Source organism: Morus notabilis, unplaced genomic scaffold, assembly GCF_000414095.1.
Source record: "Morus notabilis unplaced genomic scaffold, ASM41409v2 Scaffold535, whole genome shotgun sequence".
Lineage (NCBI taxonomy): Eukaryota > Viridiplantae > Streptophyta > Magnoliopsida > Rosales > Moraceae > Morus > Morus notabilis.
Genome location: NW_010367018.1, coordinates 718,324 through 734,601, shown reverse-complemented (window position 1 = coordinate 734,601; position 16,278 = coordinate 718,324). Strand labels below are relative to the sequence as shown.

Here is a 16,278-nt window from a genome sequence, read left to right as displayed (position 1 = left end):
CATTTCTTTCCTTCCACTATCACAGTAGGAAAAGTTTGTTCATCCAAGAGACTAAACAGAATTTTGTGATTTATTAATCTTATGAAAGGAAGAAGCTTCATAAATTCTTAACTCGAATAGTCCCCGAACTCGAGTACAAATGAAAAATCCTAAACTAGGTCACCTTTATTTCAAATTACGCAAAAAAAAAAAAAAACTCCGCAAATATATGAAATTAACTAACGTTCAATTGACAGGAAAAGAGAGAGAGAGAGAGAGAGAGAGAGAGAGAGAGAGAGAGATCTATTGTGCGAAAAGTTAAATCGGCGGACCATCTTTCCTCAAGGTTTGATCCATCTGAACAAGTACCCGTAAGAAGATTTGAGCGATTTAAATAACTGTTCCATCTTTGATGGTTGCGTTCTTCAGTATGACTGTGATACCGGACCTAATGTGAAATCCTTTACTTGATCTGTCTGCCTCTTCAACACCCTATAAAGTTGTATAGAAAATTTGTTACAAAAAGTACTAATAATAAAGAAGCATTTGACGGGATAAAGAGTAACTAAACCTGTACTTACATCTGCATTAGTGATAACCACATCTCTTCCTATCTTGGCATTCTTGTCAATTATGCAATTCCTTCAAGAAAGTTGATGTAAGGAGGGCAAAAACAAAAAAAAAAAAAAAAAAAAAACAAATCAGCAATGCTTTTGAGAAATTATGTTGAACGTATATAGCATATGTTATATCCTTTGTGCAATTGTTGGTGAGAGTTGATTTTCATCAACCAAAATAAAGAACAATGAAAAGATTGTGAAATTTACCTGATTTTGGTATTTTGACCGACACCAATTGGAACCTTTCCTTCTGCGAGCAGCGATGCAATTTCAGATTCAGTTTGGTAGTAGTCAGCTCCCATCATCATTGCATCCTGCACAAAAATTCCACAAATTAAATATGACGGTTTATTATTTTACGCCATAGCACAGGAGATTAATAATGTTCAATTCATCATATATTGTTATTATTTATCTGTTCAAGGTTGATAACCTGAAGTTCTACACCATACTCCAAACGCGACCGCACACCAACGATAGAGTGTTGAACACTACATTCCCGCAAGAAGCAACCATGGGAAATTATCGCATCAACAATCTGCAAGAATCGATTAACCGTAAGATTACAAATTCACGGATGATTCAATCTAAAACTGACTTAAGCTTGACCATCTTACCCTGCATTTTTCAACTTTAGTAGGAGGCAAGAATCTGGGAGATGTGTAGAAAGGTGTCTTTGGATCATAGAATTCAAACTTGGGGGGCTGCACAGAAGTAATATGTGATCAGTTTGTGCTGCTAACTTTATTCGCACGGAAAAGTTTGCACGCAATTCTTTAAACCGCAAGCATTTCTAATTAATTACTGCCTTACTGAAGTTTGTAGGGTAAATACTATTTAAGTTATTCCTTATTGACGGAGTAGCGATACAGGAGTTTGGATAAATGATGTTACTAACCTGTTCGGTCAGGGCCAAGTTAGCATCGAAAAAAGACTTGATGGTTCCAATGTCCTCCCAGTAATCATTGAACAAATACGCCTGGAATGGTAAAAGGCAGTCAGAAACTAACTAAACCAGTCACCAACATATTAACTAGTTTATCGGATTCCTTTCCATATTGTAATAAGAAGACTGAAAGGAAATTTCTAACTGAAAAACCATCTTACTTGAACATTGTGCTCTCTCACGGCTGAAGGAATAATCTCGGAACCAAAGTCATTGCAATGAGGATAGCTCCATCTCAGTAGCTTCAACAGTACATCAGTTTTAAAGACATAAACACCCATTGATGCAATGTAAGGGAATTTCTTGGCATCATGTTGAGAAAGCCCAAGAACAGAGGTATCAACTTGCTGCAGTGAAAAGACAAAACCATATAAGCACTGAATCTCCTCAAGTGTTGGAGAAAAACAAATAAAGATTAAACAAAACAAAGGGTGGGATAAATTCAACAACCATTGCTTTTAGTTCAGGGCCCTTTGGTTTTTCGGCAAATTGAATAACACGTCCGGTGCTATCGATTTTCATCAGTCCAAAATCTGATGCTCGACTGCGGGAAATACAAACTCAACAACTTGAGAAACCAGAGGATCAATTTTGATCTCCGAGAACACTAACTAATATCAGGTTTTTATCTAACTACACGAGATAGAGCTGTTAAGAATAAATACCCGTCATCCATGGGCAGGCATGAAACAGAAATATCAGCATTTGTGTCAACATGTTTCTGCAAGAACAATGCGACACTAGTTAATTATTCGTCAAAAATTGCAAAATCGTATCAAAGAACTAAGTTATCGCATAATACCTGCACAAAATCCATGTAGTCCATCCGGTAAAGATGATCACCAGACAAAATCAAAATATTCTCAACATTCTTGTTCTTGGCATCCTGCACAGATATCAAAAGCTCAATTAGTCATATTTCAAAACTAGTATTCACCAATATAACCATGATAAAATCAGCATAACTCACCTCAAAGACCCAAATAAACTGTCTCACAGCATCAGCCGTTCCTTGGAACCATCTCTTCCCTGCTTCTCCCGGAGTTTGAGTGGCAGCCAAAACCTATTTAACAACTAAATTAGTCTTCGAAAAAAAAAAAAAGAAAAAAAAAAAGACCAAGAATCTCCAAAATTATTAACATGTTTTTTTTTTTTTAATTCACTAGATAACATTATGATCTGTTAATGTAATTTATCTTATCTTACCTCCACAAAGCCATCTCCAAAATTAACTCCTTCCCCAAAATTGTACGTCCGAGCAAGGTGACGATTGAGGGAAAAGGAGTTAAACTGAGTCATAATAAATATCTTCTTTATGCCACTGTTGATGCAATTACTCATTGGAATATCAATCAGCCTGTAACATCCTCCAATAGGAACCTGCACATAATTAAATTGATCTTGTTTTAATATGCTTTAATCATAAAATTCATACCAACTAGAAATCTCCAAAATCAATAAATAAATAAATAAATAAACTCAGCATCTCACCGCTGGCTTAGCTCTTCTACTGGTAAGAGGAAACAAACGAGTCCCAGCACCTCCACCCAATATAATGGAAACCACATTCTTGGGGTCTGCTTTTGGAGTCTCAAACGTTGGTGACTCAAACTTCTGGAATCAGATTAAACCAGAAGAATATAAGAAAAACAAATAAAACACCCACATAAAAGAATCCAAATTATGATTTTCGATTCACTTACCAAAGCCTCTTTTTCCACATCTGATGTGAGAATGGAGTAGGCCACACCGGGCTTAGTCTTTAGAATCTTTTGCAGATTAATGCTTTTCAAATCTCTGCTGCCTTTTAGACTGCTCGCCTTCATACTCTCACCCCAGAATACAGAAGATCGATTCCTGAGAGTTTCTCTGTTGAGTTTTATGCGTTGGCCATTGGGCTTCAAAGTCGCACAGTAAGAATCCATGGCTGAACCAACCAGAAATTAGATACCAAGATGGCCTTTTGGAGATTCTAGTCACTGAGAATACACATAATAAAGAGATATTAAAAACATATATTATATTGTATTATATTACACTATATACTTGTGCGTGTGTGTGTGTATATATATATATCAGAAAATCTCAAACGAACGCCTTGTAAAAGAAAAGTAAAAGCTACTTTCAAGAAAGTACAAAGAGAGAGAATATTAAAACGGAATGCTCACACAGATCAGAACATAACTGGGATTCCACGGGATCAAACGAAAAAGAAGAATAAAAAAGAAACCAGAGCGTGTAAAGATCAAAACTTTGGAAAAAAAAAGACCAAGATCCTGATCAAAAGTGCTTTTTCACGATCTGGAGAAGCAAGTGGGCAGAAAGAACGAGTAAACTAAGGAAGCCTGGCCTAGAATTAGTGATAAAAGCGATGGTGATGATGAAGAAGAAGTAAATTTTGGTTGGTGTCACGGGAAAAATCTGAAAACTTTTCTTTTCTTTTGTTTTTTTTTTTCCCTGGTTTATGGGATTTGATTTGAAGATTCTTCTACCTGTTTCTAACTCCTCCCAATTCGCAATCCCGTAATGCCACTGCGATTACAAGCCGACTTTCTCGGCGTACGAAGATATTTAGAGTCCACTCCTAGTGAGTTTGCTCAGAGTCTAACTTATGTATCTAACCTCTCTTTTACTTTTGTTATATTATATTATATATATTTGATGGACTTTGGGCTTATTTAATTGTTTATTTATTGTAAATTCCGACACTTTAGGTCTTCTAGTCAATACGATATATCTCATCTTATATCTTATATATTTTAAATATATTTATATAATTTTAGAACCCTAATGAGCCAATAATGATCATAAACATTATAGTGCTCTTATTAACATTTAAAACCATGGCCGTTCAACCTTTTAATACAAACAGAGACACGAGTAACGTCCCATATTGCGAGACAGAGATTTTTTTTTTAATTATTATTGTTTTTTGTCCTTATTTTTTTTAAGGAATTTTTTGTCCTTTCAAACTTTCTTTAAAGGTGTTAAATATTTTTGGTTTTCTTTATCAAAATTAAAATAGAAATATTAAAGTCCTTGTTTCTATTTCAGATCAGGAAAAAAAAAAAAAAAAAAGGAGGAACTCCGAATTGTTAAGATGGGTCCCAGGTTGGTCTCCAACAAAATTCAAGTACAAACGAAGATTGGACGAATGGGAGTAGATGGACGGACATGATTGAGTTACACGGGGGCTACTTAGTTTCAGCGAAGGAAAAGATGCCATGTGGCAGTACAGGTATTGGGTCTGATGACGAAGGCCTTATATTATGGACGGCTGATGTATTTCGGAAGCCATGTGGCTGGCATTTTTAGACTTCGTTGATTTTATCGATTTTAATTTTTAATTTTAAATTTTTACAGTAAAAAATTTTTAAAAAATACCACATTTAATTTTTTTTATTATAATAAAATTTTTTATAAAATATCACATTTTAATTTAAATTAAAAACTTAAATTTACAAAATAAATGAGACCTCAATATCTCTGTCCCATTCAGTGAACCCACCTTCTCTTATACAATAATAATTATATTCCAAGGACCGTCACAGGAGACTTTATGGCTGCTATATACGTGATCACTCTACTATACGCATCATAGCAAGAAGGAAAAAAATCTGTGGGAGGGACGGACCCCACAAAATACTCTTGCTTTTTTATTAGGACATTTTTAGTTACGTTAATATATTAATAAATTAAATTTTTTATCTGTTAATTTTATATAAAATTATGTAAAAATTAAAAAATATATAAATTTAATAATTAAAAAATTTTAACCTACTATTAAATATACTAAAAAATTTCCTTTATTTTTTTAAAAAATAAAACTTGTATTTAAATAAAAACAGATAAATAAACACCACAATACAAGACTAATGACTTTAAAGAGAGATAGATGTACGCATGAAACGAGAAAATAAAAGAACATTAAGGCACATTAAAATCGAGCACACCTAAGACTATATTTAATAACACAACCCCCCATACCCCCTCTTCCCTCCCCCCTCCCCCCTAATCAATATAAGCCTCTATGCCATAGAGGGACATATGATCATAGCAATAAGGCTACACCAAAACCTGCGAAGACACCAGTCTAATAGACACTAAGAATAGAGGGTGAAAATCTCGATTATTACGGTAAGTGTTGGAGTAAAATTTCGTCAAATACTTTACCAATGTCTCTAGACTAGAAATTTAGATTAAACAAAAGAGTAATCTAAGAAAATTGGATGAACACTCCAATAACACAATTAATCTCTATAAAAGTAATACGAACAAATGAAGACAATTACAAGGTAATTGTATTTAGAAATGAGTACGTGTTCCTTTTCTTCTCAAATTGAGGGAATTTATAGTACATTGGGATTGAGGGAGTTTAATTCTCTCATTAATTCGAGAGTTTATTCTCTCTTAATTACAACGAGGTGCTTCACATTTTCGTGAGTTAAAATTGATAAATAATCAATGAGAATTAATTTTTAATCATTCAATGTCTTCAATTAACGTTAGTTACTTCACTTGATGACATCACGCGACCTTTGAACTTTCGGCTCAGGAGAACTTGGGCTCAGGCGAGCCTGGGCTTTGGCGAGCTTGGGCTTGGGAGAGAATGGCCTTCAGCAAGCTTGGGCTCAGGAGATATTGACTTCAGATGAGATTGGCCTCAGGTGAGCTTGGGCTCGAGAGAGCTTAGGCTCCAGCGAACTTAGGCTCCAGCGAACTTAGGCTTAGGTGAATTTAGGCTCAGGAGAGCTTTTGAATTTATTGCGCATTTAATGCTTTCGAAAATGCTGCCCAACAATAAGGAAAACGCACCACAAAAAAAAAAAAAAAAAAAAAAAAAAAAAAAAAAAACCCCAAAAAAAAAAAAAAAAAAAAAAAAAAAAAACAAAAACAACCCCAACATTTGTCGTTAAACGGCTCTGACTATGAGGGAATGGGCAAAAGAGCCACTTGAGAAGGCAGAGGACTTTAAAAGAGACACAACGAGGTTGAGACAACAACGTCAAACAGCAAGAAAAACTCACACATCATAGCCCCCGCTGGCAATCAAAAACACCACCTTTAAAAGAAGCTCACCGCCACACAAAACAAATCGCCAAGGGAGCATTGGCACATTCGGCGAACATAATGGAAATCGCCCAAACGAACAACACCACACTTCCAAAGTGTGTCCAATTTGCTCCAACAAAAGCATCACTCCACACATCGCCACCACCACGGAAAAGACGATGGCAGGTGAGTCTAGGGATCAAACTTCACGGCCGAAAGCCCGACGGCATGTCTGGAAGCGACGCTAGAGCTCTGGCCAAGCATTGCACTCCAAAGCTCTGACCCTCTCTCTCTTTCTAAAATCTCTCTCCAATTTTTGGAATCAAATATCTTCATCATATCACATTTAAAGAAAACAAAGGATGTGAGATTAGCTTAAAATTTAATTATTTTAAGTATAAAATCATAAGGTTCAAAAGAAATTATTTATCAAATTTTGAATATCAAATATTATAGCAATTGGCTTATTAGAATATTAATTATAGATCAATTGTAACATTTTTGTTTCGCTAAATTAACTGAGATGTTTTTATTATTACTTTCTTAAAAAAGATACATTTTCAGGTTTATAATATAATATAATATAATAAAAAATTGAGGAATACTATTATAGTACAGAACTCCATCGAGTATGTAACACAAAATTAATGAAAATGTGTGATAAAAATTTGTAGACCCAACTTTTCTTTTTTGTTCTTGTTTTGCTATATGTGACAATTCTTACTTCTGGTCATCATTACTACGTTTATATTTAACTTTTACTTCTTTAAAACTATAAACCTAAATTTTAGGCTATTTTTTCAGCCTTCAATAGTGAAATAAGTACTAATATACTTTGTCGGGATAAAACTTTGATTATTATTTCATAGTAAAACTTGAATATTAAAAATACTTTTCTGAAAACATTTTCAACTTCTTAATATTAAATAATCCGTAGATAAATTTTTTTTAAAACTTTGAAATTGTTTTCCTTAAATGTGGTCATATATTTAACTTATAATTTGCACGCCATTATCGTTCATATGCCATTAACATGATAGTATTTTGGATACATTAACATACCTTGTAACTTGAGGTTGTTATGTATAGCCTCATTATCCCGTATACATCACTTTCATTACATAACTTACTTACTTTTACATCCATAAAAACTATTTACTTTATACATATAGTAGCGTTTTCAAAACACGTGGTGCATCCATTACCCCCTTGCCCACAGCCGACCACTTCATCCTTTTCTGCACACCCAGCAAACAGGTTTCAGGAGCTGACGCCTTACCTGAGCTTCCTACAACACGAACAAACGGGATGAGCTTTGGCTTAGCAAGTAACAACAGTAAACAACAAATACAAACAGTAATGCATACCCATATATGCATTCATGTCATGCACCCTAACACATTACGTAAACATTCAGAGCATATATCATTTTATTCTTTCTTTCTTTTCATTTATCGTGTTTTGCTTTCTTTTCTTTCATTTCGTTCTTCTTTACAACTTTTGTTGATGTGTCCTTCATTTATGATATCTTTTACTTTTTATGGCCCCCTACATGTTGTACCGTTCCACACATACCCAATGAGGAGTGGGGGAGCTACCCAAAAATCAACTCACCCATGATTTTATTCCTAATAACCTCCCTTGCAAAGGCCGGTATAAACAATTTTATTAACTTCTTATCGTTTGTAATATTTATTTATTCATCATCTCACTATCATTATCTCACATTATGACATCAATTTTAATCTTTTCATCTTACTGTCATTTTTTTTTCTTATTATGACAGTAATTTTAGTCGTATCGTCTTACTGTTATCTTTTTTTATTATGACAGTAATTTAAGTCATATTAGTACATCTTTAAGCATTCCTACTAATTTTCTATGAAATTGAACTTTATTCAATTGTTTGACTTTTGTTGACTTTAACTTTGATTTTGACTTTGACTGTCTTTTTCACAGATTAAAATTCTACTGCTAATCCAAGTCCATAAGCACAATCAAAGCAACATATAAGATTCAGGAAATATCTTACACATAATAACATACAATGAATTCACAATATGCACAATTTTGTGCAACACAAGGATATTGTCTTGTTTATGATATAGACATAGAAAAACTACTATACTTACAGAAATTCTGCTAAAGTCACGGCTTTCGAGTCATTAGAAATTTTACTGTTTTTATCGCCTACCGATCCTATCATATAAAATCCCGATCGTTAGATTTAAATCTAAGATCAGTAATTGAAATACAATTTGACTCGAATTCGTAGTTTCGTAAATGTTATTTTCTTAAAGTGCATATGTCGTGTCTAAAATTCTTAAAGAGATCTACGATTTCATGTTCGGTATCTAGACAGAAACATCTCCTATATCACCAATGTGCGCCAAACCCGTGCACATTTGGCCTTAAGTCACATATTGGACATGTTTCAGAAATCAGCCTAAAACTGATATCTAGGGTCATTTTTGGGAAAAATATTCTTTCCTAAAAGTTGTTCGGAACGAAATTTCCTTCAACTTAATATTGATCACTTTTTGAAATTAAGTTTCTGTCTTGGTCTTCCAGCCCAAGTAGCACCGGATTCCAATTTTCGAGTCAATAAATCTAGTTTTTATTTTTTGTCTGAAATTGAGAATTTTCATTGTTTTAGGTTTCTACATATCCTTAATCACCTATTCAACTTACTTTACACATCTTAATCCCATATTCTTCATTGCACCCGGTTTTAGTTCAAATTTTCTGATAACTCTAAGAAATTAGAGTTATCCAATAGTTTTATAGCTCAAAAGTTGCGTGACCAAGAGTGATTTTTTCCAGTTTCTTGTGTGTTTTAATTTAGATTTTTACAGTTTACACTTACTATGGCTTAGCTCCGTACTTGTGCTCTTCTTGAAGTAAAAGTTGATTTTGAATTAAAAATAGGTAGAAAATTGACTAAGACTATGTGCGCGCTTTGCAGGAAATTTTTGGACTAAATGCTGCGGCATTCTGGCAACATTCTAGGAACAGCTGGCATATGGCTGACGTCAGCGCACTACCTAGAGAAAGCAGACAAAAAGGAATCCATGTGAGGTGGCTGAGCAGGTGTCATTGTGGTCCACTGTGCACATCATCAAGTGACACCTCAGCCTTTGTGTTGCCCTAGAAGGGAATGTTTTCTTAAGACAAAGGGGCAGCTACCAGGAAAAGAAGAGGAGAGAGAAATGAGGCTAAAATATAGAAAAAGAAGACAGAGAGTATTTTCTTTACAGAGAATAGACAGAGCATCTCTCTCCAGAAAACACACAGTGCATTACCCATAGAGGAAAAAGCTTAGTACGAGAGCTGAGGAAGAGAGGAAATACAGAGAGTACCCAGCCCCAGAAATAGATTCAAAAATGTGAGAAGAAGGGAATAAGGCAGGAGGTTGAAGGACGTTTTGGCCGGACAAAGAGGAATCCAAGATCCAGCTGAAATTCATTCTTCTTCTGTTAGCTTAACTCTCTTTTGTTATTTAGCTACTAATTTAGCTATGGATTATGTTGGAGCTTTGAATCTTGTAAATCTCGTTATGAACTAATTTACTTTAGCTAGGTTTGGTAATGGAACTAAGATTGTAAGAATGACAATTTGGTTCTGAGATGCTATTAAATTACTATTCCTGTTCATTCATGTGAGCTAATGCCTATTTCTATTCTTGACTGGCCATCGATTTTAGGATACAAGATTAAGATTAATACTGGAAGGGGTAGTTTTAATCGGATTTAGCATGAATGATTCTTGTTCAATAACCTTGCTTAGTTGTTGATTAGTGGATGGTATAGGAATATATTATTCACCTTGCATAACTTAAAGAAACCTGAGCTTAAATCTGCATTCTGAGAGCTAGATTCACATAGGAATATGCTGGAAATGGTTTGAGGAACCTTAGTCATAATTAATTCGGTAAAACTTTATGCAATAGAGGAGTTTCTGTTAACAGGGATAGTAAATGTTGCAGCATTTTCGGTAACATTTTAGTCAGACTTGCAATTGAGGGGAAGTTAGTAGACCTAGCTCATTTTCACCACTGAATTACAGCCCATCATTATGTTCTTGTTACTGTTAGCCACTTAGATCACATTTAGTTTGCATTCATTTTATTTACATCATTTTAGTGAATTTGTGCCACATTCATTCATTACTTATTTTGTTGATTATAAAACTTCCAACACGTATTTTTGGTGATTCAATCATCGTGGGATCGACACTCTTATTCACTCTTTATTACTTGTCTGTGACACGTGCACTTGCGAGCATAAAAACCACTCAACAAGTTTTTGGCACCGTTGCTGGGGATTGAAATCATTAAAAATATTTGTAGGAATCAATTTATTTTACGTTTGTTACTTTTTAATATCATTCATTTGGTTCTTAATTTCTCAGGTTATTAAGTTGCTTGCATGAATCCACGCAAGACTTAGAGTTGCTGCCTTTAGATCCTGAAATCGAAAGAACATTCCGAGCTAGGAGAAGGGAACAACAAGGCTTAGCAGGAGTGGGAGACATGGCAGAAGGGGCAGCAGGAAACAATAGGCAGCAAGCAAATGCCAACATCCCTGCTCCCCAACCGGTGCTGCTTGATGACAGAAACAGGGCCATTCGAGACTATGTTGTGCCTATTTTACATGGACTTAACCCCGGCATAGTAAGGCCAGTGATTCAGGCGCCTCATTTTGAGCTTAAGCCAGTGATATTCCAAATGCTCCAAACTGTGGGCCAATTTAGTGGTGTGGCAACTGAAGATCCACATCTCCATCTCAGACAATTTATGGAGGCGAGTGATACTTTCAAGCTACTAGGGGTGACAGAAGATGTATTAAGGTTAAAGCTATTCCTTTATTCTTTGAGGGACAGATTCGGGTATGGCTGAATTCTTTGCCTCCAGATTCGGTGGCGACATGAGATGGTTTGGCAGAGAAGTTTCTCATGAAATACTTCCCTCCAACCAAGAATGCCAAGCTAAGGAATGGCATTACCTCCTTCCAACAAGCAGACGGAGAGTCATTGTATGAAGCATGGGAAAGATTCAAGGAGCTATTGCAGAAGTGCCCTCATCATGGGATCCCTCATTAGATTGAAATGGAGACATTTTATAATGGTCTCAATGGGCAAACAAGGACCATAGTTGATGCCACAGCTGGTGGAGCCATTTTGGCCAAATCTTACAATGAAGCATATGAGATTCTGGAGAGGATGGCCAACAACAATTATCAATGGCTAACCGAAAGACTTAATGCAAGGAAGGCTACTGGAATTCATGAAGTTGATGCCATCACTGCACTCTCAGCTCAAATGTCATCTTTGACGAATATGGTAAAAGCATTGAACATGCCGGCAGGGGTAAATGAGGTGCAAACTGCCGGATTCTCTTGTGTTTACTGTAGAGAGGGCCACTTGTATGAAGATTGCCCATCCAACCCAGCCTCTGCATGCTGTGTTGCTAATTTCAACAGAGGCAGCCATCATTATTTGAATCCTCACAACCAAGGGTTAAGGCAACATCCAAACTTATCATGGAGTAATCAGGGAGCAAGTTCTAGTGGACCCAATGCTTACCATAGAAGCACCTATCCACTAGGGTATCCACCGTAATAATAAAGAACTCAAGTCATGGAACAATCTAGCTCTTTGAGAGCTTGTTAAAAGAATTTATTTCAAGAAGTGAAGCCAAAATCCACAGCCATGATGCATCACTGAGAAATTTAGAAAATAAAATGGGGCAGATTGCTAAATCTTTGAACAACCGGCCTCAAGGTTCTCTCCCAAGCACACTGAAGATCCACGAAGAGAAGGGAAAGAACACTGTAAGGCTATTACACTAAGGAGTGGAAAGGAGCTAGAATCAAGGGCAAAACCTCAGGCTGTACAAACAGAGCCCACTTCAATCCAAGAGGAAGAGCATAAAACTCAGCCACAAGAGGAACAATGAAGGAAGCAACAACCAAATTCTGACGTCCAGAATGCTGCAGCACTTCCGCAGCATTCTGGAGTAGTAAAAACCAGTAATAGTAGTAGTAGCTGACCACTTCTGCCATTCCCACAGCGCTTCCAGAGACAACAACAAGATGGGCAGTTTCGTAAGTTTTTAGATGTTTTGAAACAGCTACACATCAACATATTGCTAGTGGAAGCCTTGGAACAGATGCCGAGCTATGTTAAGTTCATGAAGGATCTAGTGACCAAAAAACCCAGGCTTGGGGAGTTTGAAACAATGGCTTTGACTGACGAATGCAATGCTATTGTGCAAAACAAACTCTCACCCAAGTTAAAGGATCCAGGAAGTTTCACTATCCCATGCTCTATTGGAAACCAATACTTTGGTAAAGCATTATGTGATTTGGCAGCTAGTATAAATTTGATGCCAATGTCCATATTCAAGAAGTTGGGTATTGGAGAAGCAAGGCCGACCACAGTGTCTTTGCAGCTGGCAGATAGATCGATTGCAACCCCTGAAGGAAAGATTGAGGATGTACTTGTAAGGGTGGACAAGTTCATTTTTCCTGCTGGCTTCATCATTCTTGATTATGAAGTGGATAGATAAGTGCCCATAATTTTGGGGAGGCCATTTCTTGCAACTGGCCGCACCTTGATTGATGTACAAAAGGGAGAATTGACCATGAGGGTGCAGGAAGAATATGTCACATTCAATGTATTCAAGGCAATGAAGTTCCCAAGTGAAACTGAGGAATGCTCAGCCATTTCAGCTATTGACTCTTTGGTGGCAGAAATGCTTGCGCATGACAACTTTGAGGGTAATGTGGAAGAATTTGTTGAGTAAGTAGAGTGGGAAGGAGCAAATGCAAGAACGCCGAGCTACATAAGGAAGTTTGAGTCTTTGGACTTGGCTGAACGAGAACACAAGCCCACTCAGCCATCAAGCAAAGAACCACCAGTCCTAGAACTTAAGCCCTTGCCACCGCATTTGAGGTATGCTTACTTAAGAGCATCTTCCACCCTTCCAGTTATTATTTCTGCTTTATTAACACAGGACCAAGAGGAGAAGTTGCTCAAGGTTTTAAGAGAATCCCAAGGAGCCATTAGTTGGACTATAGCAGACATAAAAGGTATAAGTCCCTCATTTTGTATGCACATGATTCTTTTGGAAGATGATAAAAAGGGGTATATTGAGGGACAATGAAGGATGAACTTGATCATGAAAGAGGTGGTCAAGAAGGAGATAATAAAGTAGTTAGATGCATGGATCATCTATCCAATCTCGGATAGTGCATGGGTGAGTTCGGTTCAATGTGTTCCTAAGAAAGGGGGGATCACTGTTGTTAAAAATGAGAAGAATGAGTTAATCCCCACAAGAACAGTAACAGGTTGGCGGATATGCATTGACTACAGGAAGCTTAACAAGGCCACTAGAAAGGATCATTTTCCTCTCCCATTTATTGATCAAATGTTGGACAGGCTGGCAGGTAAAGAATTTTATTGCTTATTGGATGGGTATTCTAGTTATAATCAGATTACGATTGCACTAGAGGATCAACACAAGACTACATTTACTTGTCCATTTGGCACATTTGCCTTCACATTTACTTGTCCATTTGGCACATTTGCTTTCAGGAGAATGCCTTTCAGACTTTGTAACGCTCCAGCAACTTTTTAGAGATGCATGTTGGCTATTTTCACTGATATGGTGGAACAGTACTTAGAGGTGTTTATGGATGATTTCTCAGTTTTTGGGAAAAATTTTGATGAGTGCCTCATGAACTTGGCCAAGGTCCTAAAGAGATGTGAAGAGACTAACTTAGTTTTGATATGGGATAAGTGCCACTTTATGGTCAAGGAGGGAATAGTGCTAGGACACAGAGTCTCAAGGAATGGTCTAGAGGTTGATAAGGCAAAGATAGCTGTGATAGAAAAGTTGCCAGCACCGACCAATATGAAAGGGCTCCGAAGCTTCCTTGGTCATGCGGGGTTCTATAGGAGGCTCATTAAGGACTTCTCAAAGGTGTCCAAGCCTCTTTGTAGTCTTTTGGAAAAGGATAGCAAATTCATTTTTGACGAGGCATGCTTAATAGCATTTGCAGAATTAAAGAAGAAGCTCATTTCCGTACCTATCATTACAGCACCTGATTGGTCTCTTCCTTTTGAAGTAATGTGTGATGCCAGTGACTGGACAGTGGGGGCAGTTCTCGGTCAACGCAGAGAGAGGGTGTTTCACTCGATTTATTACGCCAGTAAAACTCTATCAGGAGCTCAACTAAACTACACTGTGACAGAAAAGGAGCTGTTGGCGGTTGTCTTTGTCTTTGACAAATTTTGAGCCTACTTGATCGGGACAAAGGTTACTGTTTTCACAGACTACTCAGCCATCAAATATTTGATGGAGAAGAAGGATGCAAAGCCATGGTTAATCAGATGGGTACTCATACTTCAAGAATTCAATTTGGAGATCAAGGACCGAAAAGGGACCGAGAACCAAGTGGCTAATCACCTGTCCAGGCTAGAGAGGGCTAAGGAAGGATCCAATCCTGAGATTATAACCAAAATGTTCCCTGATGAGCAGTTATTTGCAGCAACTCAGGCACAACCACCTTGGCATGCTAATTTTGCAAACTATTTAGCAAGTGGATGGCTCCCACCGGATTTAACTAGCCAGCAAAGGAAGAAATTTCTTCATGATGTTAATTGTTATTGCTAGGATAAGCCTTATTTGTACAAGCAATGTGCTGACCAGCTTATAAGAAGGTGTGTACCAGAGGAAGAAGTGGAAAACATTCTGCAAGGGTGCCATTCTTCCCCTTATGGTGGCCATTATAAAGGCATGAGGACGGCCTCAAAGATTCTACAATCTGGGTTCTACTGGCCGTCAATTTTTAAAGATGCTCATGCATTTGCATTGAGGTGTGATAGGTGCCAGAGAACTGGGAACATATCAAGAAGACATGAGATGCCCCTGGACAACATCTTAGAAGTGGAACTGTTTGATGTTTGTGTTAGCGTTTATGCCCTTAGGAATAAATGTAACAATATTCTTTGAGATATTTTGACTATTAATAAAGATTTGTTTATTTTATATATCTATGTATTGTCCTCTTTATGTTCATAATAGGTGAATGTATGATAAGCAAACTGAAAGTCTGAGACTGTCATTCTAAATCTTTAGGTCATGCATGTAATGTGAAGAACATGCGGAAGACAAGAATCTAAAGATGATAGTCTAAATCTTATGATCCACAATCGAGGGAATAAAGTTAGGTGCTTTATTCATGTTAAGATTGTTATGTTGTCTACTTCCTAACGGAGACGGCTTGTCTTGGTCGTCGGAGGTGGGACTCCATAGGTGGAGACATTGATATAGTTTCTAATGGTGAAATCTATATTGGATCGGACCAAAGTTGAATTGTTTTAATTAATAATTCTGTTTGAATAAAACAATTCACTTTTGACGAATTATATGTTGTCATCTTAATCCTGAGATGGATGATGAACCTGTATACTTGACTTGTATCCTTTGATGTACTAAAGGGAGACACCCTAACATTATGTAAAGGTACGCTTGCCGGTACATTGGGGGTATGACTCGTGTATGCGTAGATTCGTTATTCATAGATAGTGGAATCCATAGCGCCTATAAAGAGTCATTGATATCCTCTTATGCATTATCAGTGGATTGGAAAATATGAGCACTCAGCCATTGGACTA

The 16,278-nt window shown here is 36.7% G+C and overlaps 2 protein-coding genes and 1 non-coding gene across 4 annotated transcripts; 1 reads left to right on the top strand and 2 right to left on the bottom strand.

Annotated features, from left to right (window-relative positions):
- Positions 1 to 222: 222 nt before the first annotated feature.
- On the bottom strand, positions 223 to 4,153 carry LOC21404777 (glucose-1-phosphate adenylyltransferase large subunit 1). 2 transcript variants are annotated; one of them, XM_024174496.1, is made up of 15 exons: positions 3,714 to 4,153; positions 3,249 to 3,524; positions 3,037 to 3,159; positions 2,752 to 2,925; positions 2,516 to 2,608; positions 2,348 to 2,431; positions 2,211 to 2,266; positions 1,996 to 2,089; positions 1,707 to 1,892; positions 1,498 to 1,578; positions 1,217 to 1,303; positions 1,033 to 1,137; positions 807 to 913; positions 561 to 621; positions 223 to 471 (listed from the first exon to the last, which is right to left on the bottom strand). In XM_024174496.1, exons 2-15 carry the CDS (start codon positions 3,468 to 3,470, stop codon positions 370 to 372), a joined length of 1,575 nt encoding a protein of 524 aa, XP_024030264.1. In that variant the 5' UTR covers positions 3,471 to 3,524; positions 3,714 to 4,153; the 3' UTR covers positions 223 to 369. The 2 variants fall into 2 exon arrangements, with proteins under 2 accessions (XP_024030264.1, XP_010110050.1); XM_010111748.2 differs by having other exon boundaries at positions 4,038 to 4,153.
- A 7,427-nt stretch (positions 4,154 to 11,580) lies between these two features.
- On the bottom strand, positions 11,581 to 11,687 carry LOC112094201. Its single transcript, XR_002903416.1, has one exon. It is a non-coding gene; the product is annotated as a small nucleolar RNA R71 (small nucleolar RNA).
- A 651-nt stretch (positions 11,688 to 12,338) lies between these two features.
- Positions 12,339 to 13,165, top strand: LOC112094197. The gene is made up of 2 exons (XM_024174523.1): positions 12,339 to 12,428; positions 12,668 to 13,165. Exons 1-2 carry the CDS (start codon positions 12,339 to 12,341, stop codon positions 13,163 to 13,165), a joined length of 588 nt encoding a protein of 195 aa, XP_024030291.1.
- The last annotated feature ends 3,113 nt before the right edge of the window (positions 13,166 to 16,278 follow it).